This window comes from Epinephelus fuscoguttatus, linkage group LG20 (assembly GCF_011397635.1).
Source record: "Epinephelus fuscoguttatus linkage group LG20, E.fuscoguttatus.final_Chr_v1".
In the NCBI taxonomy this organism is placed as follows: Eukaryota; Metazoa; Chordata; class Actinopteri; order Perciformes; family Serranidae; genus Epinephelus; species Epinephelus fuscoguttatus.
Genome location: NC_064771.1, coordinates 14,189,467 through 14,216,198, shown reverse-complemented (window position 1 = coordinate 14,216,198; position 26,732 = coordinate 14,189,467). Strand labels below are relative to the sequence as shown.

Genomic DNA, 26,732 nt, shown 5'->3' with positions numbered 1-26,732 from the left:
GTGTTAAGAAGTTTACAGTTCGAAGCCAAAGCATAAGTAGAATACTGCAGCACTAATTCTTCTCACTAATTTTCTCTTATTTATTTAGGTTTCTGATGTTCACAGTGTGAGTTGTTCAAAAGTGGTATATCATAATTTTAAGATTTATTTATTTGTGTAAGTATCTTGATTGTGTGTAATAACAGGGTGTCTGCAGGTCCTTAAATAGTCTTACAATGTCTTCAATTCAATGTAACAACAATAAGGCCTTAAATAGTGTTAAATTTGAATTTGTGAAGTCTTTACTGCTACAAGAATTTTATCTAATTTCATTTATACATCTTTTAATTATGTTATGAAAATGAGTGAAGCTTTTTTATTTAAAAGTCCACATTTCTGATGTTACAACCCTTATTATTAACAAAATTATCATTGTGTCATACTTGCACTTACCTGCTGGCAAAATGTAGATCAACTTAACTCACTCAATAACCATATTCCTACATAACACAACACCACATATAAACTACTTACCTGCAATGCTGCAATGCTTAAATAAGTAACACATAATTTGTGTAAAAATCTGTCCTGAATTAGGTTAAAAGGTGTTTTGAAAGGGTCTTAAAAAGCATTAAATGTAACTGTCTGATGCCTGTAGACACCTAAATAAACAGTATATCACACAAAAGCTTCATAGAAAGTGAAATAAGATTTGAAAATTATCATTGTTTGCAAAGTCTATTCAAGAATATGAGATGTGACCCTGCTATATGATGCAGCCTATATTAAATTACACTGTGGATGATGGGTTTGTTTTCCTGTATAAGAAGGATTTCTTCAGCTATCAAAGCGCCCGTATCACAGTATATATTTTTATATTTACTGTTGTTAATTACAGGGTTTATCCTGGGATTTTATTTCATAATCAGCCTGTCAGCAGAGAAACACAGTATAAAATATGAATAATACACAGTGGAAAATTACACATTGTCACAGGGACACAGCGATTGTCTTTGTAATGTGAAAAAACAACACGTAAATCCTCCACATCTTCCCCCGCTACTCTTCCTCCTCCTCCTCCTCCACCACCTCCTCCTCTCTGCAGCCATCCTCATCGCCCATCTGAAGCTCTCCACCACCGAGCTGCGCCAGGTCCTGATGAACATGACCACCGACAGGCTGGAGCCGGCTCACATCAAGCAGCTGCTGCTCTACGCGCCAGACGACGAAGAGGTGAAACAGTACGAGCAGTTCGAGCAGGACCCGGCCAAACTGAGCGAGCCCGACCAGTTCATTTTCCAGGTACACAAATCAAAAAACTCCACGGTGACCAAAGTGTTTGAAAGCAAAATGGAACAACCTGAATGGATGAGTGTTTTGTGTGTCTCAGATGCTGATGGTGCCTGAGTATAAGACCCGTCTGAGGAGCCTCCACTTCAAGACGACCCTGCAGGAGAGGACAGAGGAGATGAAGGTTGCTTATGATTACATCTACAAGGCTTCAGTGGAGCTGAAGAGCAGCAAGAAGCTGGCCAAGATCCTGGAGGTAAACATCCTCTGTGGGTAAACAAAACATGAAGCAATCAATTTTTATATCAACAGTGGTTAATTATTGCTTTTTGGCCACAGTTCGTACTCGCAATGGGGAATTACCTGAACAACGGCCAGCCCAAGAGCCACAGGACAACCAGTTTTAAGATCAACTTCCTAACTGAGGTACGCCAATAACACCTGCTCTTCCTCCAGGTTATATTAATCTTGACTTTGGTTTTCACTCATTCATATTTTCCTTTCTGTTTCACAGCTAAGCACAACCAAAACAGTGGACGGGAAATCCACCTTCCTCCACATTCTGGCCAAGTCTCTGTGCCAACACTTCCCCGAGCTGCTCAACTTTTCCAGAGACCTTACAACAGTGCCTCTGGCAGCCAAGGGTACGATGATGTTACAGCAGCACGGCTCTTTAATTCTACTTTTCCTTCCTGAGAATCATTTAGCAGCAGAGTGTAGTCGTTCCATTCTGTGAAGTGCTAATTTCTATAAGCACTCAGTGTGCTGGGCGTCCCTGCAGGGCACGCAGACTTTACTCAAAGCATCTAATTGAATGTTGATTTATGCTGTTTGTTCCAGTGACTGTAAATGTTTAATAACCTGTTAGTTAAATGTCTGATTTGCACATTTCCTTGCTGCTTTTTTACAGTCATTAGATCTCATTGCTTCTGTTTAAGTGACTCATCACAATATATTTCCATGTGACTTGTTCAGTGAACCAGAGGGCCATCACAGCTGAACTGACTGACCTTCATAACACCATCCTGGACATCAGGAAGGCCTGTCTGAAGATCCCACCCACCTCTGAGGACCACTTTGCCTCCGTCATGAGCGTACGCTAACAGCTTTAAATATATATACGCATCACACATCAAACACCACAAACACTTTTTATGGAAGCTGCAGACTGTTGGCATTTTGTCTCACTAATGGAATATTTTCCATTTTGGGAAATACAGTTATTTACTTTTGTTCATAGAGTGCGATGAGGGGAACGATACCACTGTCGTGTCTGTAATGTAAATATGAAATTGGAGCCAACAGTCAGTTAGCTTAGCTTAGCATAAATACGGGGAAAAACAGGAGAAACAGCCTGGTTCTGTCGGAACTGTAGAACATCTGCCTAGCAGCACCTTTGACCCTTTGAAATCTGGAGCAACATCACTTTTCTTGTGCTGCCTTCAAACGTCTTTCACATGTATTCAAACCTTTGAACCCTGAGCAGATTGGTGCAGTTTCTTTCAAAGTCATGGGGAAAAAATGAGCAACTTAGTAAAAATGTTACACACATTACAATAAAGTTAATAGATTTAGAAAATTATTTTTAAAAAGCTAGGGGAAAACTATATTTATAATCATGATTATTATATATTTAAAATTATTTTACATAGTTATTGTAATTTCTAAGCTTCATTTCCAGGGCATTTCCTTGTTTGTTTGTTTGTTATTAGATTTATTTTCTTGTTTTATCTTTTTATATATTTTTTTTTGCTAATTTTCTTGTTTTTGGTTTTTTATTTTTACTAATTTCTTGGTGATTTTTTGGGACATTTCAGATTTCAAAGAGTTAAAGCTCACTAATTAACATGTTATATCCAGTGTTAATTTTGTCAATGAAAATTTTGGTTATATTTATTTGTTGATAACATTATATTTATTGGCTAAATTGTAATGAAAGTGTAAATGAAAATCTCTGGTCATTCAGTACGTTTACATGGACAGTTTAATTCCACTTTCATTCGGAATGAAAGGCCATTCCAATTAAAAGTGGTCATGTAAACGGTCATTCCGATTGAAAATTAAATCCGACAAAGGGGGTGGTTTATTCTGTTTGTCATTCCAAATGAAAGAATTTTGTGTGCATGTAAATGCTCATTCTTCTTTAAGTTCATTCCGGTCTGTCTGCGCATGCTCGTTTCCTTGCCCTTCTGGCACGATGACGTATTTGGCATTATAGCAGTCGGACTCATTGCACTCACCAGTTTCCATTCTTCAAAGCACCGTCTTCTGTCTCCCTTCTTCAACCTTCTACCTCCCTTCTCCTCCTCAACAGACGAAGCATTAGCAGAACAAGGTTGTTGTCGTACTTCTGCTTCAAGAATATAAGCCCGAAAAAGGCACTAAGAACGGCGTCGTCAAGCATCTTGTTATCCGGAAGAGGACTACAATGTTTTCTTCCGGTAAACGTAAACACTTACGGTAACATCCGCCCCGCCCCCTATCCAATCAGAAACCTTCCCTGCCCCAAACCATGCGCGGACCCGAATAAAGGCGATTTAACTGATCTCCCATGTAAACCCTCATTCGGAATGAATATTTCCCATGTAAACTACCTGGAAAGACTTTAATTCCGAATGATTTCATTCTGAATGAGAAGCCTTCATGTAACCGTAGCCATTATGCCCTGACTAGTCAGTGAGAAGTTGGCTGTGTCCTTTTAAACCCATGGTGTTAGCGATCAACTTGCCTTAATCCGTTAAGATATTGTTAAATTTAATGAAGCTAAGCTAGCTTACAGTCTGATTTTTAATGACTGACCACATACAGTATTTAATATGTAAAATAACTTTATTACCTTTAAAAATATAAACCCACAGACTGGCTCATATATTCATTTTAAATATTCATTTATAAAATACAATTAAATGTTTCACATTTAAAAAGTAGCCATCAGATTGTTGCTCTCAAAATAAATGTACTCTTGACAATTTATACTGAGTAGCAAAACCAAAAAAATAGGTGCCCTGCAAGCTTAAAGGGAAAAATATTGACCTGTGACTTAAGCTAACATTTCTATCACACACACACACACACACACACACACACACACACACACACACACACACTTATTGTGTTTAATCACATTGGACATGCACATGTTTGACAGTTAACACTAGTTATATCTGTTTTTTTATTCTCACAAAAATGACCAAAAAAAAAACTACATTTCCCATAATGCAGCTCAATAAAGTCTTTGATTAGATCTCCCTGCATGATAAATGCACCTCCAGTTTGTGACACAGGCCGCCTGTTACAATTTTGTGGTCTGCAAGGACAAGCTGAGAAGAAATAACCGTGATGACATCACCAGGGTTATTTTCTCAGACTTGATAAAGCTGTATAAAACTCCTCATGACAAGTAAACTGACTTTGATAAGTGAAAATTGGCAGTGTGCCTTATTAACGTGTCACCTTTTGCACCCACAGAGCTTTTTGGAGAACAGCCACCCTGCGATCCAGTCTCTGGAGTCCCTGCAGACACGAGCGATGGAGGAGTTCGCCAAGGTGGCCTCCTTCTTCGGAGAGGACAGCAAGTCCACCAGCACGGAGTCCTTCTTCGGCATCTTTGCAGAGTTCATGTGCAAGTTTGAGGTGAGCTAATATTGCACAGTTGTCTTCAGCTGTGTCTCTAGACGCAGCTAAGATATATTTGACTTGTGACTTTTGTTATAAGCAGCAGGTGTTTGACAGATTTAAACCTCCTGAACAATTAGGTATTCAGCTGGCGCTGGCACACAGACTGACAGCAGCCTGCAGCTATGGAGTGATAAAGCTGCAAAGTGCTGCCGTCTGTGGAATAAGCAAATGTGCTCCAAATCTGAAAATAATATGGTAAAATAAGTATAAATCACATGAGATTATGGGTTTTGTCTTGCAGAGAGCTCTCAGCGAGACTCAGTCTCCAGAAAACCCCAGAAGCCCCAGACTGTCTTCCCCTCTGGCCTGGTAGGAGCAAGAAATGCGGGCGGATGTCGGGCCAAACCGACAGGCCGGCCGGCTCCGTTTTCACTCTGCTCTCCACAACCAAAGTGCCAAGATCACACACAGAGACACTCAAACCAACGGGAACAGAGACCACGTCATCTATAGCAAGCAGAATGGAAACACGCTGTATCTATGTGTCAATAAGGACAACAGCTAATGAGTGCCCCGTGTGCTACGTTACTGTTACTCCAGGTGCTGGGTAGAGCAGGATCATTCAGGTGTCCACAGGTCAACAGGAACTCGCCGCACACTGACGACTCAAACCAGTCTTTACATTAGTTACATCTCTTTTTAACACGCGTCACACAGTAGACACAGTAAAAGATACATCAGAGAAACTGTCCCATTGCTCCAGTGCATCTTGATGCTGCATTAAAATGAGATGTAACTAATGGAAATCACCGGTCTGGAGATTTACAGATTACTTGCTATGTTTAATACATGACTATATAAAGTTTATATTTTCTATCAGATCATATTTGAAACTTGTAAAGATTAAGCACAGATGTAGACTGACAACAGTTAACTAGAATCAAGTGTAGTTTAGTTAGCGTGTACAGAGCCAGGATCAGATCAGATAGTTCATACAGCGATGCGTTCACTGCCTCCCATACAGCAGGATTTGATTTACAACTAGTAAATGTCAGAGTTTCTTTTCAACATCATGTGTCCACACTGCTGGTCTACACGTACAGATGTCATCTCACCTACTGTGAATTAAAAGGGCATGGACTATGGGAATTATGATCAAATTTATAGATAGTCTTACTCTCCTTAAGGCCACAGGGAGCTAAAGTCATTCACTGTTGTGACTGACTGGATATGACCAACATTTTTATAGATAAAACAGGAAGTTCAACAGAATGGAAGCAAAGCAATGCCATGAAGATTAGAATTTTTTGAATCATTGGAATACTTTTTGTGAATTTTATCCACTACTGAATTCTTAATATTCAAATCAAAATTAAAGTTATAGCATTGAAATTTTGCTGTCAGAATATAATGGTTTGTGAATTCCTGTTTACGAAATTTGCAGTTGCAAGATGAACAAATGAATAACAGTTGAAAGTATTCGAAATGCCCATCCCCGTCTAGCTGTGATGCTAGTTAGCCAACTTTGGCTAAAGCTTACCTGTCGAGGAGAAGAGCAGCCACTTCGACATCCGATTTCACATTCTTTTCCGCTTTTAACCGTCTCCACCATTCAAAAGCATCTCCTATACAGACCCTCGCTTTGCCTCGAGTTTTGTTTTGGCGTTTTTGGGAATCATAACGAGGTCATTTGGGTTTAGTCGCACTGTCAGCCATTGTAGCTCAGTCGTAACTGTAACTGATGCTGAGACTCTACTGACTGCGTGACTGGTAGACAGCGGTGGGTGGTGCAACAGGCCAAAACACAAATTCAAAACATAAACATGATTTGCAGACTGCAAAAAAATTTTTTAAATGCGAATATTCTGGCTGTACTATTGTCGGTGAGATCAGTATGTTATATGAACATTATTCCTTAGTCTCTGTGACATATTAGGAGGATTTTATGACTATTTGCTTTAGATTTCTTACATATAGCTCCTTTAAATGGTTTGAATTCCCTTTTTTTTTCTCTCTCTCTCTCTTAATTTCCAGTTGCGAGATTTGCAATTTTCCATTATTTAGGGTCCACAAATTTGGATAGAAAATTCACGTTTTCATTGTTCAAAACTGTATCTGAATTTAAGCTAGTTCTTTTCAGATCTCAAGATTAAAGCAGATTAAAAAAAGTCACCTGTATTAGAGTGAAACTTAAATTCTGATACCAAAATTCAAGATTAAAAAAAAAACAAAACAAAACATAAGCAAACAATCCTTAATAGAATCGAGCACACCTCTGTCATTTTATCCAAGAAATAAAAGATAAACAAGCAGCTTAAAGCCCCCCACAACTTTTTGGAAATTGAAAAATGGATAAATTCAAATAAATGTCAATGTTTCAATAATTTAAAATGCTATGGTATTTAAATTCAACATTATGTATTCAGTAGTGGTTTCATTTCACAATTTCTCTATAAACCTGCTCAGGAAATTGAAATCATCATGGCCTTACTAGGCTTCCATAATTTCAGCATAATCTGTTGCTTTTAGGCACGTCCGCAAAAAAAATCCCATTAGCCACCTTCCTGTTAGTAAACCAGTGGGTGTTTGTGGTTAATTTAAGCTTCAGCTCCCTCTACACATGTAATCAAGGATGACGACATTACATCATCGCTTGAGTGGCTAAGACATGAGGTCATCGATTATCCAGTCTTCACATCCCAACTGGACTCAGCCCTGATCTTTAACAGCCACTGAAATCTGTCCAATCAGTCTGAGCAACAGGTTGCATTAGCACGCTGCCTGTGAGGTCTCCAAATTCATTCACTAAGACAGATCTATTTGCAAAACATCACTCAGAACACCTTTCACAGCGAGGCAACACTGACTACATCAGCACATGCTGAAATCTGGCTCAAAAAAAAATCATCTGTTTCCTACAACGTGTGGGCGGACTGTCTTGTTTCTGTCGGTACAGAAAGATGAAAGGCAGCTTTAATGTGAAAAGGCTGAGCCGTGTGCTCCTGGCAGAGAGGACTGCTTAATAGTTCTGCACTTTGTCAAGCATCTCTCGAGTGTTGTGAACACAGCCCGGCTCAAACACGTGGGTGGCTGCTGTATGAATGAATGAACGTCAAACGCACGTGGGGGGGAAAAAAAAAGATCCAACTGTAAATGGTCATTTCCTGCTTTTCTGGTTGTCATGGTGATCTCATGACTCATTACAGTACAGTGTATCTGTAGCTGTGTTGTATTTATGTCGATGAACTATTGTTGAGATTGTAAATTTTACAGTTTTTTGCTATGCACTGCTCATCAGTTTCATTTTGTATCATGTGCTCGTGTCTCCTCCCAGTCCTGGTTTATTTTCTTATTACACAGTGTCGTCAGAATTATTTATTCTTTATGCGCAGCTTTAGTCAGGCTTACGAGGTGACTGTGATCTCGTAAAAATGCAACCCTAGCTGCTACTGGTGTGGTGACAGTGTTTCTTGTCCAAATCAATTGCATGTTGGTGCAGTTAATGTATTAAGATGTGCAGCTGGTAGCATTTCCCCTCCCTGGATATTTAGGTTTGAAATAAATACAGCTCTGTCGGGCTAGTTAGGTTTATTTATTTATTTATGTATCGGTTGCCTCCAGGCTCCCTTTTAAAATCGTTTTATATGTTTTCAGATTGTTTGACCCTTTATGTTTTGTTCAATGCTTTCAAATGATTTTTTTCGATCTGTGAAAACATCATGCTTGAAAGTTGTTTGTACACAAAAAATATAAACCATGATTTAAATAGTTTCTTCATATACTTTATTTTCTTTGGAAAGGGGGGTATAACCAAGCATTCATATTACATGTCCATATTTAAGCTCACCAGACGGCATACATACAAAACTATGGAGCTTAAAAATGCAGCATTATCATCTCTAGTTTAATGGCGTTTGTTCGTCTTGCAGAGCCTCGACAGCGAGCTCTCTTGATGCACAGGGGTAAGGCAGCGAGGCACAGGAGCAGAGAAAGAGAAAGGAGGGGATTATAATGCGCAATTGTCTCTGAAAACTGGTTCTCAGGGCAACTGTAGCATCCGAGACTTTCTCCATTGGTACCATATTGGGTCAGTTCTCTGGGAACCACTCTGCTTTACATCTGAGGCCAAAAACAAGCTACAAGAAAATACAACAAAGCATTTTTTTAATCTTTTGACCTGGCAAAATCTAACACCACATCACTACTGAGGTTTCACAGCGCTGCGTGCTCTCAGCTCAGTGGGAAAGACTGAAAAAAAAAAAAAAATCCTCTAAATCAGTCCACTAGGAAACCACTCATTGGCCTGCGCTCAAGTGCAACATCAGCTGTTTATGCGTCTTTCTGTTCAGGCTGGTAAAAACTGTCCTTTCACTACATTCACTCACAGCCTGTTGCGTTTAATGCCCCCCCGGGAAAACACCGGAGAAGATCGATGGGGGAAAAAAAACAACAGAAAGGCAAAAAATACTGACTGTGTCCAGGCTGGGCGGGTGGTTAGCCCTGCTACTTCTGCTCATAAAACCCAAAGACATCAACCATTTAAATACACATCTTTTTTGTGGAACAATACAGAACCATACAAGACTTCTATTGCAGAGGGTTTAGAATCACCTTCCTTACGTCCCTGAAACAAACTTGTTGCCAAGACAGCTTCTTGGAAAATACTGTAGTACTAGGAGCCGAGTATATCCTCCATACAGTAAATATATAATGCTATTAACACGGTGGTTCTGGGAGGAACCCATAAGGCATGATTTACATTTAAAGACTGCATTAATTACGTCAAGCCACAGGGAATGTGTGTTTTTAAATCGGTAAATAAATACAGGAGTGAGGAAGAGGGAGAAAAAAAACAAGGGATGGGGTTTCCATACAAAAATCAAGTGTTTGAGACGACTGGAAACCTGCAGTCACCAGCTACACTTCAACAGTTTTGGTTTCTACTTCACCTGCTGACCTTCCTCCTCTCCCTGGGCTGTAGAAATACCTCTTTTTTAATTTCTTGTTCTAAGGCCATTTTTCAACTTAAAAAAAAAAAACAGAACCCCACACCAAATTCCAAACGAGTCACGTCAGTTCATATTTTGGCATTCCCCCCGGTCAGTACCCATGCTTTATATTGCTCATCGATGACACAGTGGTCTGATGGCGTTACTGGTGAATCAGCGGGCCTCTGCTGTTTGATTGTCTGGAGCTTCATCTGTAGGGAGCACAGTGTAAAGGAAGCGGTGGTGTGGGTGTTTTGCAGTGTAGCGGCTTTTGTCACAAGTATCCTCATGGCCACATCTGACACCATCATTGAGGTCGACGGTGAGGATGCTCTGAGTAAACAATAGCTGGAAACAGCTTTGACAGCTGAGAGATACCTGAAGAAGACTGTGGTGGTGTAAGCAAAGGACAAGGTGGTCAAATGAGGTGATTTGGCCTTTGACAAGGGCTGCAATTAACGGTTAATCTAGTAGTTATTTTCTCAATTTTGGTCTATAAAATATACAGAAATAGTAAAAAACTATTTCCAAAACCCCAAGTTTACATATTCAAGCATGGTTTTTTTTGTATTTAAGCTTAAACTTCACCCTCAAATGATCATTTCTATATAATTACTCATCCCATGTTATGCTGAATCTATGATGAAAACTTGTTTTACTTATATGCGTCCAGTGAACGAAGAATCCAAAAATTGAAAAAATCCTTGAAGAATTGAATTCTAGGGGTCCACGTTTAACCCTCTGGTAGTTTGTTTGTGTTACTTTGATGTTTTAAAGTGTTAATTCAAACTCACCAAAGTCACACAATAACAAACTATCGATCAAGGCAGTGGTAGATCAGTAGCTCCGGTGTTCAGCAAGGTAAAATTACTGTTTTTGTAAATAGAGTGTGGCTTTAAAGAGAGCATGGATACGTTTCACTTTTAGTTCACTTCCCCAAGAGAAGGGTTGCCAGTTTAAATATAATTTTGCTGTTATTAAACATGGACCCCTATGACTTTAATTCAGCAAGAGTTTTCACTTTTTTTGGATTCTTCGTTCACCATAAAGGCATTTGAGAAAAACAAAGTTGGTTATCAAAGCTGTATCTATGAATTGACTTTCAGCTCTACCTGTGACATATTACAATTTAAACAACATATGTAATATGTAGATAACCTGAAATAAGTCTGGATTTTTGACTTTGGAATCCAACTAAGTTGAGTAAGTGATATTAATATGTTACAAATACTAGTTAAAGGACTGCTTTACCCACAAAATGAGCATTTATTGTGTTCAAATACACACAAGAAATTTGTACTTTTTTTGCATGCCTCCGGTAAATGAAGAATCCAAATGCAGAAAAAAAAATTCTTGATGAACTGAAATAAAGGAGCAGGTACATCTATTCGCGAACTCGCACAACTCGTGCAGTATAATTCACGTCTCATGTGTTCAGTTGTATGCTCAGTACTTCCCAAACACAAGCATTTTCGCTATATCTTTCTTCACTACACTTATGCATATGAGTAGAACGCCTCAACAAAATGTTTGTTTGAACTCTGCTCATACATTGTATTGAGCAGGTTTCAAACACACACTTGGCAGGGTGCACTACTTGTGCATGCATTATGCATCAGTGTTTTAAATAGTAATGATTAGGGAAAATGCACATGTTTAGGAAGTACTGAACATACGACCGGATAAATGAGACTGCAGGAGTTGTGTGAGAGTTTGGAAATGGATGTTTTGATATAGTTTTGCTGTTTAAATACAGACTCATGAAGAATCTTCCCTGTTTTTGGATTCTTCGTTCACCATGGAGGCATGCGAGAAAAAGAGTTTTCTTCATGAATTCAATGTAACACGGGACAAGTAATTTATATACAAATGATCATTTTGTGGTCAAAGCGTCAACACAATCAACTACCATTGTTTACCCAGAGCTGTGGACCTCTATCATGGCTGCCAGAATGTGCATTCTATCACATTAAAGTCCTTCATACAGACTGGGGTGGGGAAACATGGCGGCAGAGGAGGGCAGCAGTTATGGGCTGGTGACGAAACACGAGCAGACTACATGAGGTGTGTGTATGATGAGGAGGAGGTGCGTTTGGGGGTTACTGGACCCAGAGCATGTCATCGTCTCCTCCTTATAGGACAGTGCTCTCAGTGTCCAGGTCACAGTCTTTGAGAGGCAGGCAGGAGGAAGAGGAGGAGGCTGCCGCTGGCTGCTGGTCTACAGCGAGCTCAGGGACGAACGCTCGACTCAGCCCTTTGAAAGACATCGCCGGGTCTAAACAGCAACACAGAAGATGAAGAATAAACAAACAACTATTATAAGTGTGTATTCAAGACTAAAAAATATATGATAAGATCAATTAGAAAATATAATTTAAGATACCATTAGTGTTGGTAAGTAACGGTTAACGTGTTTGTTATGCCATTCACACAGAATACTACACAAACATAAGCAAGATTAATACCCTGTTTAAGCCGACATTATACCAACACATAATCACAAACATGTGCAGCTCCATCCTGGAGTATGAAAACATTTAAAGCTGTTGCAATTATGCCATCCAGTGCAGCTGTGTAATATTTTCCATAGATTAAACGGCAGCAGGGGCTCAGCAGTGAAAACAGCAGGGTGAGTGTTTGAACAGCAGGTGGCGGTGTTTGGACGGAGACTGTGAGCAGCAGTGCAACAGGCAGTGAGGAGTGGATGGAAAATGTGGAAGAGTGGTGTAATTGGAAGTAACTGGTTTTGAATTCATCAGCTGTAGATGGTGCTGGAAACCCCCCAGTTTATATTTCAACACACTGTCTGACAAAAGAGCTAAAACTTTAAATGTTAGACACAAGCTGAGTGTACTTTCTTCATACGGACATCGTCTTCAGCAAGATAACAGGAGAACATGCATGTCAGAGTTACACATGCTTCAAACATGAACACCGGATTTAAAACTCAGACTCGTCACAATATTTACAATGACGATTAAAACTTCACATTTACAAAAAAAAGCTCAAGGTTTGAAAGTGACCACACTTTGTAAACTCAGTTCTGCATATAAAACCTGTACGTGGCCTCAGTTTCAAACCCCTACAGCGTCACTGATATCACACTTCAGTGACTGTGAATGAAGATGGGTGACTCATGATAAATAACAGCCCTGATGGAGGACGTGTCACATTGCATATGGCTGCATTTTATTATAGTTCAATCGAGATGCTAATCTCTGGCATTTTTACAAAGCTGTCCCAGCAAGGTGTGATCTGACTATGATGTTGTGTCCCTAGTCAAAAATGGTTCCAGTTAGATGCCAAAACTTGCAATGTGGTTATGAGACGGACAGCCAGATGGTGATGTTGATTCCATGTCAAGTTATGGCCCCGTCTGACCCTCTCTTACAAACTCGACACCCAGTTTTTAAATATATGAACATGTTTATGCCATCTAGGTATCTACATTGTATTCCTGGCTGTGGTGTACGTAAGAGGAAAGTCTTTATCCAAACTGTCTTTGATTGCACATGGAAGACGTAGCCTTCAGGGATTCGTGCCAGAAAGTCAGGTGACATAGCATAAAGAGTGCCAAGTTAACATAGGGAGAAAGTCGTGGTGGATGACTGGGTCAAGCACAGGACTTACACCCAAAAAAGCAGGGTTTGTGTCTTGTGTCCTCTATTTTTAGACTCATTATTTTCAGTTTTTAGGATATATTAGGCTGCTGAATTCACACTGTGTAGATAATCTTTAGCAGAATAGCTGAAGAGGCTCATTCATGTTAGCATCATCCTTCGACGTTGCTAGGGATACTCAGTAAGGACATCCAGGTAACATCCCAGATCAGACATCAGTGATCCCCATTTTGGAACTATTTTTTAACAATAATGGGACATCTTCATTGAGCATTCAAACGTCAGTCGATGTCTCCATGTTTATTGGTTCTGTCTAAGAAGACTGTTGAAAGTATAAACTCAGTGGAGGCAGTAAGAACTCACCAGTATCAGAATGTGGCTTATTGTATGCCCAATTTCAAGTTATACTTAAAATACCAAAAAATTGAAAAGTGGAAACGTCGCAAGAACAGTTTTGTCTTGGCTAAGGTGGAGAAGTTGGTGTATCGATAAAACCAAATGTGACAAAGGGCAATGAAATCAGCAAATAAATGATGGCGTATGCAAAGGATGTGGCTTGAATGTCAAAGACATTTACATCGTCTCATTGTGCCCTCTTCTTCTACAGTGGTTTAAAGGGATGAGTCTGGAGAATTAACGCCACCAACTGTTTATCTTAATGCAGCCAACTCTGAATATCTACATAACAGTAATGGTTTTCTGGAAATCTGGCAAACGTGCATTACATTTCGATGGAAACTCAATCTTGAAACCCATCAGCTATCTGTCTGATGACATTCTAGCCTCTGGAGGCAACGGCCAATATTTCAGGGTGTCTCCAGATATCCTTCATCCAGATATCTCCTGGCTACACCCAAACGGATGAAGGATATCGGAGCCAAGACTTCCTCCTACATGCGCGAATCATTGTTTAGAGTAATATAAACGCCAGTAACTTTCTAAAAAAGAAAGAGATTACATTTCGACCAATGTGTTTGGCCTTTTTTGCTCTCCAAACTGTCAACCTGTATGCAACCAAAGTCTGCTCAAACATGATTGGTCAATACTGCTTGGACTACAATCTGAAACCAAAACATTTCTGATCCCAAAATCCTTTCTGTTACCTACGGATTCTGTATTCATATGGAGATATATGTTTAAAGAGAGTGGATGGAAACTTGACTCAAATGTCTTAGTATAGTGTCAGGCCGACTTTAAACAAGAACAAACCCCTCCTGTGGGTTTGTACCCTCACCCTTTGTCCAATATGTAGATCTTAAGTAACATTATACATAAAAAATGGGTCCCTCACTAAACAGCCATCCAGCAATGAGGTACACAGTGTGACAGTCGTGCATCAGGGCTAAGTACATGATATCTAACAGAGGCAGCAGGCAGAACAAAATGACTGTGGTGATGGATATGATGTCTAGAGGCAAACAAAAAGTGCAGGTGCTGCCGGTGAAAAGGTCAATTAACAACAAACCTCTCACAAGTGCCTCTTTAACCTGTGGAGGTATCACAGTGCTATTAGACAGGGAGCACATTAGTATTCAGTAGGGCATAAATGGTTAAGTTTAGATGTAGTAACTACACGAGAGGCAGCACTCACCCATCATCTTGTACGCAGTGGCACAGATCCCATTGGTGTCACTGGCCAGTGTGGTGGGCTGGGGCGGTGGTGGGACGCTGGGCCTGTTCCGGGGTTTGGGGACGGGTCGCGGCCGGGGAAGGGAGCCCGACTGGTAGGGAGACGGGGACGGAGGAGCTACATCCTGGGTGGTATTGGAAGGCGGGGGGGTGTCTGGAGGGGTCGGGGTGCCTGGAGGTGAACCGTCCACGTTCTGCTGTTCCCCACTGTGCTGGCCGAGTGACGCGGGCTGCGTTGGAGGGCTGGCCTGTGACGGAGGCTCCGGAGGCGGATGGCTGGGCGCTTGGATTGGGGGCTGGTTGCTGGAGTGGCGTCGGGGTGTGGCACATGGCTGGGAGACGGGAGAGGTGGGCGAGGTGGGCGAGTGGCTGGACAGGGGTCTGGGAGTGGGGCTGAGGGACTGGGATGAGCCTGAGGAGGAGGCGTGGTTCACTGAATTACAGGGCTGGCTGGGTGGAGGGTTCGTCGGTTTGGGAGGGGCAGGAGCCTGCTTCTTGGTACCTGAAATTCAATGGTGAATCTTGTAATTACGGGTGGAAAAGAATAACATTTTGGGAAATGTCTTGTTCAGAGTTAGATAAGAAGATCTATACCCCACTTGAGTCTGAGTGGTAAATATGCTCTGGAGCTAGCAGTATGTTAACTTAGCTTAGCACAAAGACGAAAAACAAGGCCTGTCAAGCTACCTAACAGCACCTCTGATGCTCGCTAAGTAACATTTTATATCTTGTTTGTTAATACCATACAAAAACTGAAGCATAAAAACAACAATTCACCAACATAGTGGACTACTTCCCAAAATGGCTATTTCTTTAGAAGCTTAAAAAGACAAAAATGTGAATCAACACATTGTAAAATAAACTTAGGAACTTAAGAATCACATCTCATTCTCAACACAAGGACAAACTGTTGACCACATAAGGTCGTATGAGTTCATAAATGTAGGCTGGGGCTTTACAACAGCCGAGCATTGTGAGCGATCAACACCGCTTTAGAATCAATTCTCTGTTTTACAGGGAACAAGTGTATGTGATGGTGAAGTGAAAATCAGAGCAGCTCGGTCTGGCAGCTGGAGCAGCTGTGAGTGTGGGGAGGTTTGAGGAGTGAGAGCAGCATGTATGTTGAGTTACAGCAGAATGTCCGAGATTAACTCAAAAGATGGATTAGCATTCTTAGGTTCTAATAAAAATGATAACAATTTGGAGAGATCTCCCAAAATGGAAAAACATGTTTTAAGTGTCTTCATATCCAGGTGCCTTAAAGGAGCCCTATACAGCCCCTCTGAGATGTTGCGATCGTAAGTATTACCTCAAATCACACACTATAACATACAGATTTTAGGTCTCTGGGAAACATTAAATGCTCATAATAATCTGCTCCAAATCTAAGACAGTATCACAGCCATTTTTGCTGCAAAAACATTTGTAAAATCATTGCAACATGCATCAAAAGCATTACAGGCCACAGCAATCTCATACAAAGCCTAGAAATCCTGGACAGACTGTCTACATGACTGTCTATTCAGAGCATATCTATGATTCAGAGACTGGGCTGGGGTTGTCCTCGCACGGCTCTCAACATGGAGGTGGCTGATCCAGCAGCTAATGGTGCTAACAGCGCAAACAGCGCTAACAATGGTAATAGTGCTGACTGAAATGAATGGTGTTACCAAGAGTGGGAGGACTGAAGGGTGGGTTGTATGCTTCCACGACAATGCCGTCCTGCCACTGTGGGGAGGGATGCAGTTATCAGAAGTATCTGCTGTATGAGTGTAGTGCATAGCGGCGGCAACTAGCTAGCCAGTGGGATACACCAACAGGGACTCACATGTACTAACGTGAACGTGCAACTAGATCGTCTACCACAACAAAGAACAGAGAAACTCAGATTTCAACACACACAAAGGCAGCGTGACCTCATCCTCAGCTCAGGACACTACACTATCCACTATATCATTACATAGCAAATAATAGTTTGCTGCTACATTATTCTCCTGAGTGACATATAGAGCTCCTTCTAACTTCCTATGACCTGGATACCTGAGTAGCTTTATAGACATATGCCTGTTTGAACCAGTTTATCATACAGACTCTTACCTCTGCGCATCATATGCGGACTGGGCCCCATGGATCCAGCCCCGGGGGTCCCACTGCCCAGCTGCCCTGCGGTGTGGCCCCCTCCTCCAGAGCCATTTCTCTGGAGCACAGGAGTCGGAGCAGGTGTGGAGTCACGTAGCTTTGGGTTGCTTTAGAGAAGAAAGAAAAAGAAAATCTTAAAAGCTCTGAAATTCTGAGTATTTATTTATTAAACAGCAGAATCACCGCTAAATGTTTTTTTTATTGAAGGTTGGTGCTATTAAAATAAACTGCACTGACGTGCTGCAACGACAAACTTCACAAATCTAATCTGGTCGTCTCATCTAACTTCACGATCAATTCTGTAGGACCAGAAGAATGCTGAACTGAATAGTGCTATCTGTCTGCATATGAAGGTTGTCCTTTCACCAGCTAAATCAAAGACACCCTTCAGTCGTTGCATAACAGGCACCAATGTCCAGGCTTTTCAAAGCAGTTTGGGCCAGTTAGCGTGAGGTTCCTGCTGATTCCAGTGATTTGGGGAGGAAGGCAGAGGGATGGGAAGTCGAGAGGCCCTGGGAGTGACTGTGAGCAGAATGACAGCAGCCATTGTTGTGCAGTGCCTGTGGGTTCAGCTCAGACAAGTCTGCATAGCTGGAACTGGTGGTGGTGTAAGAAAAACTTGTGGTTTTTGCGAGAGAAACAACAAGCTGAACCGTAGTGACCAAGAGTGGAAGAACTGTCTGCAAGATACCAGTGAAGCATGCATAATCCACTACACTTCAACCAGCCTGACCTCACAGTGCAGGCACTAATGTATTCCCATAACATCAACCTTGCACGTATAAAAGCAAATCTGTTTGGCATGCCGTGTCATTCTCCACCAGCAGCAGAGATGCAGACAGTCAGCTCTTACCTGAGCTCCTCTGTGTGCTGGGCTAGAAGCTGCTGAGCGGCTGCGAGAGCAGCCAGACTCTGCGCCAAGCTTTGCTGGGAAGCGTCAAACCCTGAACCCCCTGATGGAGCTTGTGGCTGGGGCTCAGCTGAGGGCTGGGGGACCTGCGCGGCCCCGTGCCCTTGTGCCTGCACCTCCACAGGGGGTAAAGGAGGCTGGAAGGCAGGTGAAGTGTGCTGCTTTCTACCTAAGGTGTTACTGCCTCTACGAAGGGTGTGGTCCGAGTGCTTGTTAGAGGTGCTACACAGGGAGAGCGGGGAGACAGTGAAGGGGAAAAACAAAAACACCAAAGCTTTGATCAGAAAGTCACAGATTAGACCCGCAGAGAGAATCACCAACAGTGTGTTAAGCATCATATTAAAATGATTTTAATAAAATGTACCCCAAAATGGACAAGGGGCAAAGGAGAGGGATCAGAAAAAGCAACTGGATTAAAGGCAAAATTATTTCTTAAGCAATTATTTGGAGTAAGTAATTAATGTGGGCCAGAGGAGCCTTGGAAACACGAAGTAACTGTACTGATCAACTCCAGGCTGATTACTTGTCTTTGCGCGCTGTGTCGTTCTCTGGTCCCACCATACTGCCAGGCCTCTTCCTCTCAATGGTGCTACAGTCATAATCAAGGTGATTGTTGTGGTTGGATGCAGGTGTAGGCATCGCAAACATGCCCGACACATTGAACTCCACATCTGCCGGAAACAGAGAAGACAAGATAGACAGTTACAGTTAAAAATAAAGTGAAAACTGGGCAGGAAGTCAAGTCACAGTCCTAACAGATGCTAATAATCGGCTTTGTTCTTAACTGGCACTATTCACTCCTTCATAGCTCAAGAAAATATCACAGAAGAGACACATTCATGCTTAGGTTCATACCGATGGGCAATTACAAGTCTCACATCCTGAAATTGGCTACAGACTGTGAGAGAAACTCCCACAGAAACAGCCAGTAATTAACTGAGGTCTTTATTGTTTTAACATGACAGCACAATGTAAAATATCTGGACCAAAACAACTCAACTCAAGATAAATGTGCAGGAGAGCAGACAGACTTTAGTATAATAATTGTAACAGTCTTTATCCAATAACGGTGGTTACAAACAAATTGAATTTATGGAAAATACCTTGAGAAAGGCAGCTTTCCACAGTGATACTTGACCGACTTCTTCAAGCTGAATTAAGGGGAATATATGACATCTGTTTTCTAAGTTTTCATTGTAGCATTTCAGCTGACCTCAAAGCACAAACCACAGTCGGAGCCAGGACAGACAGCAGTGATTTTAATCTTGGTCCTTGGGAGATTGATTACTGCTGACTCTTTCCTTCTCACCAGGCAGTTAATATCAATCGTATTCAGTGTGCATCCCTGGTGTAAAATAGACCCTAATTGGCTAGAAAGAAAAAAAGAGGAAAGTCTGAAATGACTGCTGCAGAGGAAACACAGAACCTACCCTCAGGAAAGAACCAGTCAGCATGCTGGATGATGGGCTCCACGATGGCCACCACGTGCACAGAGGTAGCTGCAGCCATCTCAGCCAGAGTCCTGGGTGGACATGTACAGTTGAGCACAAATGAGATACTTTCCAACATAATGAGGGCGACACTTAAATGAGCTGAAATAACAGACTATTCTCTAACCACAGTAGACTAGGATCATGCCTCTCTGAGATTACTCCCCTTGTTTCACACAGTAATATTATAAATCCCCTCTCACCCCTCAGTCTTGGCCCATAGCAGGTTGGGTCCCAGGACGATGGCGATGTTGCTAGGAGTCATTTTGTTCACCTCGCTGTCCTGAGCCAGTTTGGCTAAGAACTTCACCAGATACCTGCAGGAAAACATGCAAGTTAATGAGCATAGATGTAAACATTATCACGTACAATGGAAGACACTACAGGGGCCCTATTATACTTTCCCTTATTATTAGCCATATATATATAATATTACACAGGTAACACAGGTTTTTTTCTACTTATGAGACAAGCTGATGTCAGCTCGTGACAGACTTCTTTGTGTGGTCAAATCCTGGCACACTACTGCAAGTGTTTACATACTGCTACATGTAGCTACATGCTAACGTCAAGGAAACATGTTATCTTGGTTAGCAATGTTGTTAATTTCTCCCTGAATTCAGGTCATATTCCTGCTGGAGCATGTCTGGTTGTGTAGTTTTTGGTTTAGAAGCTTTATTGGTGATTTTTAAAAGGTAAAAAAAAGTGCTGCTGCTGTCTGTTACAGTCTTTAGCCAGCTGCAAGTACCCTGTTACATGTAGCTACATGCTAATGTCAGGGATATATGTTGGTCTTGGTCACTGATGTTTATTTCTCCCTGATTTTGGATCATATTCCTGCCGGATCATGTCCAGTTGTGTTTAGAAGCTTTAGCTGTGATTTTTAATGGTAGAAAGTGCTGCTGTCAGTAACAGTCATTAACCAGCTGCAAGTACCCTGCTACATGTAGCTACATGCTAATGTCAGAGAAATATGTTAGGCCTGGCCACTGATGTTGTTTATTCTTCCCTCATTTTGGATCATATTCCTGCTGGAACATGTCTGGCTGTGTTTAGAAACTTTTACTGGTGATCTTTCACAATAGAAAGTGACACAATTCTCCACTGGAGTCATTTCCCGGCTGTAATGACAGTGCAGAGATGCAGAGATATGGAAGACCTGGAAACGCTGATCAATTAGAGCAGACTGGGCTTTTTCAGGAGGGAGGTTTAAAGAGATTAGCACTAGAATGGAGGGTCTCAGAGGGGGAATGCAGGTGTACCAGCACCGACAGTATGAGGAAAATTCAGTGGGTTTTTTTGACCACTAAAATATGTAAACATGTTCTTCTAGAAACACAAAATACAATTATGAACCTAAAATGAGCATAATAAGTTCTCTTTAAAGCATTGCTGTCACAATCTTTGTAGCGTAGGATCAAACAACTAACCTCAGGTTGGTTTTGTTGTTCTTTGGTAGCTTATCACAAACAACCCAGAGGGCCTGCAGCCTCTTGTCTGGGTCTGACACACTGGAAAGACAGAAAATGAAAACAGAGCACATTGTTAGTTCAGTCTCCAGATGGCTAAATGTCCCAGATTAATCATCCGAACATTTCTCATAGCTGCACAGTGATAGATCCACTCAATACTGGTAGATTGTATCACCAGTGATAATGTTAGGAGCCTTGCCTGGATGCCTGGATCCATTCATCGTAAAGCTGGTAAGACATTAGAGGTTCAGGGAGTTCCCTCAGGTAGGACTTCAGTGCTCCTGAAACCACATGTGCACAGAAAGTCTTAATATTTAAATATATTTTCTACAACGAACTTTAACTCTGGTTTGGGACATACCAGCGACAGCGTGGGGGTCAGAGTAGAACTCCTCCAGTTGAGAAGTGGAACAGTCCAGCGCTGCTTTTAACTTCTTTAGCTTGGACGCCCCTGCTGCGATCCTGAATAGACCCTGACACAAAAACACACACATAAAAACAAATAAACCACAGACACATCGCGAGCAAACAACAAAGTCACAAGCAGGCATTCAATGTGCACATAAGACCCCATGCTTTCACTGAAACCGGCACACACACACTCCTAACACTCAATTACAGATCGACTCTGTATAAATCCACTACATAAACTTGCCCTGCCAGCTGCACATAATGAAACCTTAAAGCAGGCAAACAAACACACCCACCACTCGCAGCACAACGAGCTTTTTACTTTGACACATAAACAAAGGCCGTCTTCACGCCATAATGACACAGGCTGGACTCACCAGGGAATGAATAGGTCGACAAATAACGTGCTTTACAGTTAACACTTGCACTCTCTCTAGCTTGTTTTTGCTCAGATGTACACACACACACACACACACACACAAGAAGGAATCTGATTTATGATCAGGAGACAAGTAGATTCCATTGTGTTCTAAATTTGTATCGAGGAGGGACATCGCAAACATTTCATAAATCTTCAGTGTTGCAGAACGGGTGACACTTTCTCTGGAAGGCACTGCAGATATGCAGGAGTTTCCCCTGTTTACAGTTTGTCTATCCACCCATCTCCTGGAGTCTTGAGATGTTCATGTGAACAAACAGTTCAAAGCTTGGTTTCAATTATGTCGATGACCAGCGGAGCCGCTAATCGCAGCCACAGCTCCATGTGACTTTTAATGAGCTACGGAAGCACTTCTTTTTCTTGCAAGTTAAGACACGGAAAACAAAGCAGTTGAGTCAGTTAAAAAAAAAAAATCTCAGTCTGTGTCATCAAAATGTACTTACAGGGAATTACCCTGGCGTTAAATAAGAATTACCTCTAAAGCATGAATTTCCGCTGGTTGTCATTTGAAGTTAAACCTCAGTTCCAAAACATCTGACCATGTACATTTATATTTAAAGCTGAATTCATTCATTTTTGGCTACTGGGAGGACGAGGACATACAGCTTGTCATGCTATATAACATCAGCGAACAGCTGTTGTATGACCAGCTAATAAGGTGTTGTTGTGTTGACTGGGTTTCCTCCAACGTCAAAGAGAAACATCATGTCCTGCAAAAAAAAAATCTGGGCTGCAACTACGATTACCGTCCTTGATAATTCTGGTGTATGAAATGTCAGAAAATAGTAAAAAGTGGGCATGGCATATTCCCAGAGCTCAAACTAACGTCTTTAAATGTCTTGTTTTGTCAGACCAATAGTTCAAAACACAAAGATATTCAAGTTACTATCATAGAAAAATAAGAAAAACAGCTAATAAAACCAGAAAAAAATATTTTAAATGACTGGTCAATTGTGAAAATGGTTGGCACTGAATGATTTCATGTCTAATCAGAATCAAAGGCTCCACAGTGCTGCAGAGCTGGGTGCTAATTCTTTTCTCTATTTGACACAGTGAGTAACCCCTTTCACATCTGAATCAACATCAATCTTAAGTATACTGCAATTAAAAGTACTGACAATTACGAACTATGGTATCAGTAGTATTGAAGGTTTGCATACGGCCACAAGACAAGTGACCATGCAGAGCAATTCACACTAAATCAGCTGAGTTACTCCTATGGGCCCTGACACACCAGGCCAACAGTCGGCCATTGGGCTGTTGGCGAGCATCTGTCGCACTAGTTTTTGCAGTGCGTCCCGCCAAATTGGCACTAGTCAGACCATGTCTCCTTTTTCCAGCCAATTCAGCATGTTGAATCAGCGGTGGAAGCCATCAGTTAAAGAAATCCCTCTGATTGGCAGTTCAGTTCAGTGCACGAAGAAGAGAGATGAAAATGAGGAAAGTAAACAAAGAGCTATGGTCAAGAGGGTGTGAGATCAAAACAACCTCTTATAACAGGTAAGATTATTCTCTTAGCCACTGAGCTCTATAGCAGAGATGGTTTATAATTTTTTGTTACTGTTCACGCGCGCACAGTAAATATGCAATATTCTTTCAAAATCAGGTTGCGTTGTTAATGTGCTAAGTGGCTAACTAGCGTCTTGAATCCATCCTGTCCTGGTCTTCTGGTTTCCCTTTTGGAATGACAAATACAAACTACCGCTGCCTGCTGGTGTGGGGAGTTATTTCCTCTCACACAAGTGCAGAACGTACATGGTCACTGACTGGTGGCTGTAGTGTTAGTGGTGTGTTCAAGCGCAACTTTTTGGCTGAGGCAAAGGCGACATGAGGGGATCCAACAGTCCGCCTTCGTCACCACAAATTCTTTAAGGTCAGTTTGGTGTGTCTGGTCCTGAACATCTACGTCAGTGTAATCTGAAGCAAACAACAAACTTCTTTTGCCTTTTCCCAGAACAAACGGATAATCTCAATCAATTTGATTTCACTCATACAGTAGATCAATGCCTTCATCTTTCCATGTATAATGCTAATAATAGGGCAGGTTTCCTTGTCCTGTTCCTGTTTAATCTCTCCACATGTTAACTTCCTTACCTCTTCCTTCATGCCAGTCTCTAGGAGCATCATGACGCAGGCCTCTAATGGCAGGGCGATCTCCCTTCCGCTCCTTTTCAGGTGTTCATCCAGCCCTGTGCCAAACGCAGGCTTCTCCGTCCACGAGTCTAAACACAAAGAGAGTAATTAATGGTGAAGAATGGAAGACTGGAATTTAATTCACACTGTTTCAAATATGAGAGACACAAATGAAGTGTTTTAATGGAGCCTTTGCAGATTGTATAACCCTGATATGTGATAAAAAACAATCAGCGCTGGCCCAGGACTCAGTGAACAGGCCTGTTGCTGGTCTGGACAGCAGATTTCTGGGTCAACAACTCTCCCTCGGGCCTAACCAGTCCTCACTCCCCCTACAGGGTGCCGTCAAATAATAACCACATGCTCCTCTGCAGCGGGAGTGACTGTTCAAGCCTCTTTCTGCGCACATGTGTGTGTGAGCTAATAATCTTGTGAACGGGGAGGCAGAGGAGTGAGAAAAGGGGGGTGGAGAACTTGCAAAAACCAGGTGGGTGTGATGTGAGAAGAGGGTGGGGGTGTGTGTGGATTTCGTGAGTCATCACCACATGCTGGGAGACCAGGCTTGTCTGGTTGAGACCACATGTGTTTAATACAGAAAAAAAACAAGCTCCTTGAATAAGACACGGACTGCGAAAAGGACAAAAAAAACTAGGAAGGAGCTCTGAGAGGAGACGTATGTTTGTAAAATGGAAAATTAGATTATTTTTGGAGAGCTGAGAGGTTAAAACAAAGGGCTATTCTTTAATATCTGGGCCTCAGTTGCAGCCTTTAATAATTACGCAACTGAGGTAACTTCTGGTAGGAAAACAGACCGGAGTGATGTAATTGAAAGGTACAGGAGCTGGTTTCATTTGTCGAACCAGTTGGAAGAGTGAACAAGAAACTGTTTCTCCTCCTAGCAACGACTTGTCAGCACACCTTTGGGGCAAGCTTCATAAAATCCTCCAGTGCCTAACAGGAAAAGGTTTGTTTAAAGGGACCAAACAAAACAGGAACCAAAGAAAAACAGGAGTAGGCCCTCGGAAAAAGGTGCATTCTTCAGGAAATACGCACAGAGTCCCATATTATGTGGCACACAGAGCCTCCATGTATGTAATTTTTTTCAACAGCGCTGTGTTAAATGGCTGCATTTGCAGAAAGGCATGTTTGCATGTTTTATACCTTGCTGAGCCTGGATGGTTGGCAAGACGTTCTCCAGAACAGTGAGAGACTTTCTGTGGTAATCAGCTTGAGCTTCTAAGAGCTACGGGAACAAAAAACCACAGAGGGAGAGACAGACCGAGAGAGAGATGAGGGTGAGTCGAACGAGACGAGCAGTAAAAGACATGACAGCAAAGTAAATAAACTGGCTGGCCAAGTCTGTGTTCCCCAGTTACTCTGCAGCTGCGAACATTCCCACAACAACTCATGCAAACACACATTTTTGGCTTGCTGATGAAACGCTGTACTCACTGTTACAAAGTAGCGAGCATAGTCCCCTTCTTTTGAGAAGAAACTGTACATGTCTGCAGCGAGTTGATCCTGGGTGATAAAAACAGGAATGCAAACTGTTAGAGCACTGAGAGATGAAAGCCAAAATCTTGGTACTTTCTCCACAATGTGCTTTACAAGTAGAACAATAGTCTGTGAGACTGAGGGAAGCTTTGCTGATGTAAACTCTAAAAAAGCATGAGGACTTTTAACTGGTTATGAGACAGTCTCAGTTTAATACTGATGGCTCTGTATGACCGACATAAGCAAATGAAACAATTAGCGAGACGATTAGCTATTTCTATATAATATTCTTAAAGATTAGATGAAATTAAACATGCATTTTAACACGTTAAGATCACATTCCCGGCCATACTGTGCATCTATTTAACAATATCTACATATTGTTATGTAAAAATCCTATCGTGTTTTCTTTCTGTAAAACAAAATATGACGTATGCTTACATTACCTAGTACCGACCATTTTCAGCCAATAATATCACAACATCCACCCATCAATCAATGTGCAACTTTGCAGCAGCATGTCATGTGACGTGGACCAACCAATCACAGCCGACATATCTTTCCCTTCTTCCGTAAATATCAGTCTATGGTAAATATGGAAAAGTAGATCATTTTAGTGCAGGGCTGTCAGAGCTTTACATCTGTCCCAAGGACAATAGGCCTACACACTTATAAACAGCACCTAAAAGATCAGCTCTGCACTCAGGATTTCAGGTAAAAAGGCTATGATACATTGCTTGTTAAGGTTGCTTAGCAACCTCAGACGCAACCTGTTGTTTTGAAAAATTGATCAAAAAAGCCACTAAAGTAGCGCCCAGCGCCAGACCTCACATTTTCCAGGTGGTTAAACACGACATGTGTACGACCCCTTTAGCTGCATAGAGCTAACATTAAGTTAGCTAGCTAGCAACAGCATGGTACGTTGGTGTGTAGTTTTCCCAAAATAACATGGTTACAGCCATCTGGCTAGAATTTATTCACTTTAAGAAAGTGGGATTTTGCGCAAGGCATTTTACAGTGGACTGCTTCAGCAATTGCATTACACGAAGTATGCAATAGGGATTGTCCCATTGGCGTTACCCCAACAGGGCCTCACTGTTATGATACACCTATTTTTCAA

The 26,732-nt window shown here is 41.6% G+C and overlaps 2 protein-coding genes across 6 annotated transcripts in view; one reads left to right on the top strand and one right to left on the bottom strand.

The window, feature by feature from the left end:
• grid2ipb (glutamate receptor, ionotropic, delta 2 (Grid2) interacting protein, b) overlaps positions 1-7,125 on the top strand; it is a 53,052-nt gene extending 45,927 nt beyond the window's left edge. For all 3 annotated transcript variants that reach the window (XM_049562566.1, XM_049562565.1, XM_049562567.1), the window contains 7 exons: positions 1,085-1,281; positions 1,370-1,525; positions 1,609-1,695; positions 1,784-1,913; positions 2,245-2,363; positions 4,738-4,902; positions 5,189-7,125. In XM_049562566.1, coding sequence (XP_049418523.1) covers positions 1,085-1,281; positions 1,370-1,525; positions 1,609-1,695; positions 1,784-1,913; positions 2,245-2,363; positions 4,738-4,902; positions 5,189-5,260 — 926 coding nt within the window. In that variant the 3' untranslated portion in view covers positions 5,261-7,125. The remainder of the gene's footprint in view (positions 1-1,084; positions 1,282-1,369; positions 1,526-1,608; positions 1,696-1,783; positions 1,914-2,244; positions 2,364-4,737; positions 4,903-5,188) is intronic.
• A 1,522-nt stretch (positions 7,126-8,647) lies between these two features.
• Positions 8,648-26,732, bottom strand: part of arhgap17a (Rho GTPase activating protein 17a) — a 42,106-nt gene continuing 24,021 nt past the window's right edge. Inside the window, exons 9-22 of one of the 3 annotated variants that reach the window (XM_049562570.1) lie at positions 25,571-25,639; positions 25,280-25,361; positions 24,080-24,207; positions 21,497-21,608; positions 21,335-21,416; positions 21,094-21,174; positions 19,867-19,980; positions 19,604-19,695; positions 18,697-18,844; positions 18,117-18,395; positions 17,222-17,370; positions 15,087-15,626; positions 14,961-14,982; positions 12,019-12,150 (exon numbers count right to left, since the gene is read on the bottom strand). In XM_049562570.1, the coding sequence (XP_049418527.1) occupies positions 14,978-14,982; positions 15,087-15,626; positions 17,222-17,370; positions 18,117-18,395; positions 18,697-18,844; positions 19,604-19,695; positions 19,867-19,980; positions 21,094-21,174; positions 21,335-21,416; positions 21,497-21,608; positions 24,080-24,207; positions 25,280-25,361; positions 25,571-25,639 (1,881 nt within the window). In that variant the 3' untranslated portion in view covers positions 12,019-12,150; positions 14,961-14,977. Of the gene's footprint in view, positions 12,151-14,960; positions 14,983-15,086; positions 15,627-17,221; positions 17,371-18,116; positions 18,396-18,696; positions 18,845-19,603; positions 19,696-19,866; positions 19,981-21,093; positions 21,175-21,334; positions 21,417-21,496; positions 21,609-24,079; positions 24,208-25,279; positions 25,362-25,570; positions 25,640-26,732 lie in introns of all 3 variants that reach the window. The other 2 variants (XM_049562569.1, XM_049562571.1) reach the window with 2 other exon arrangements.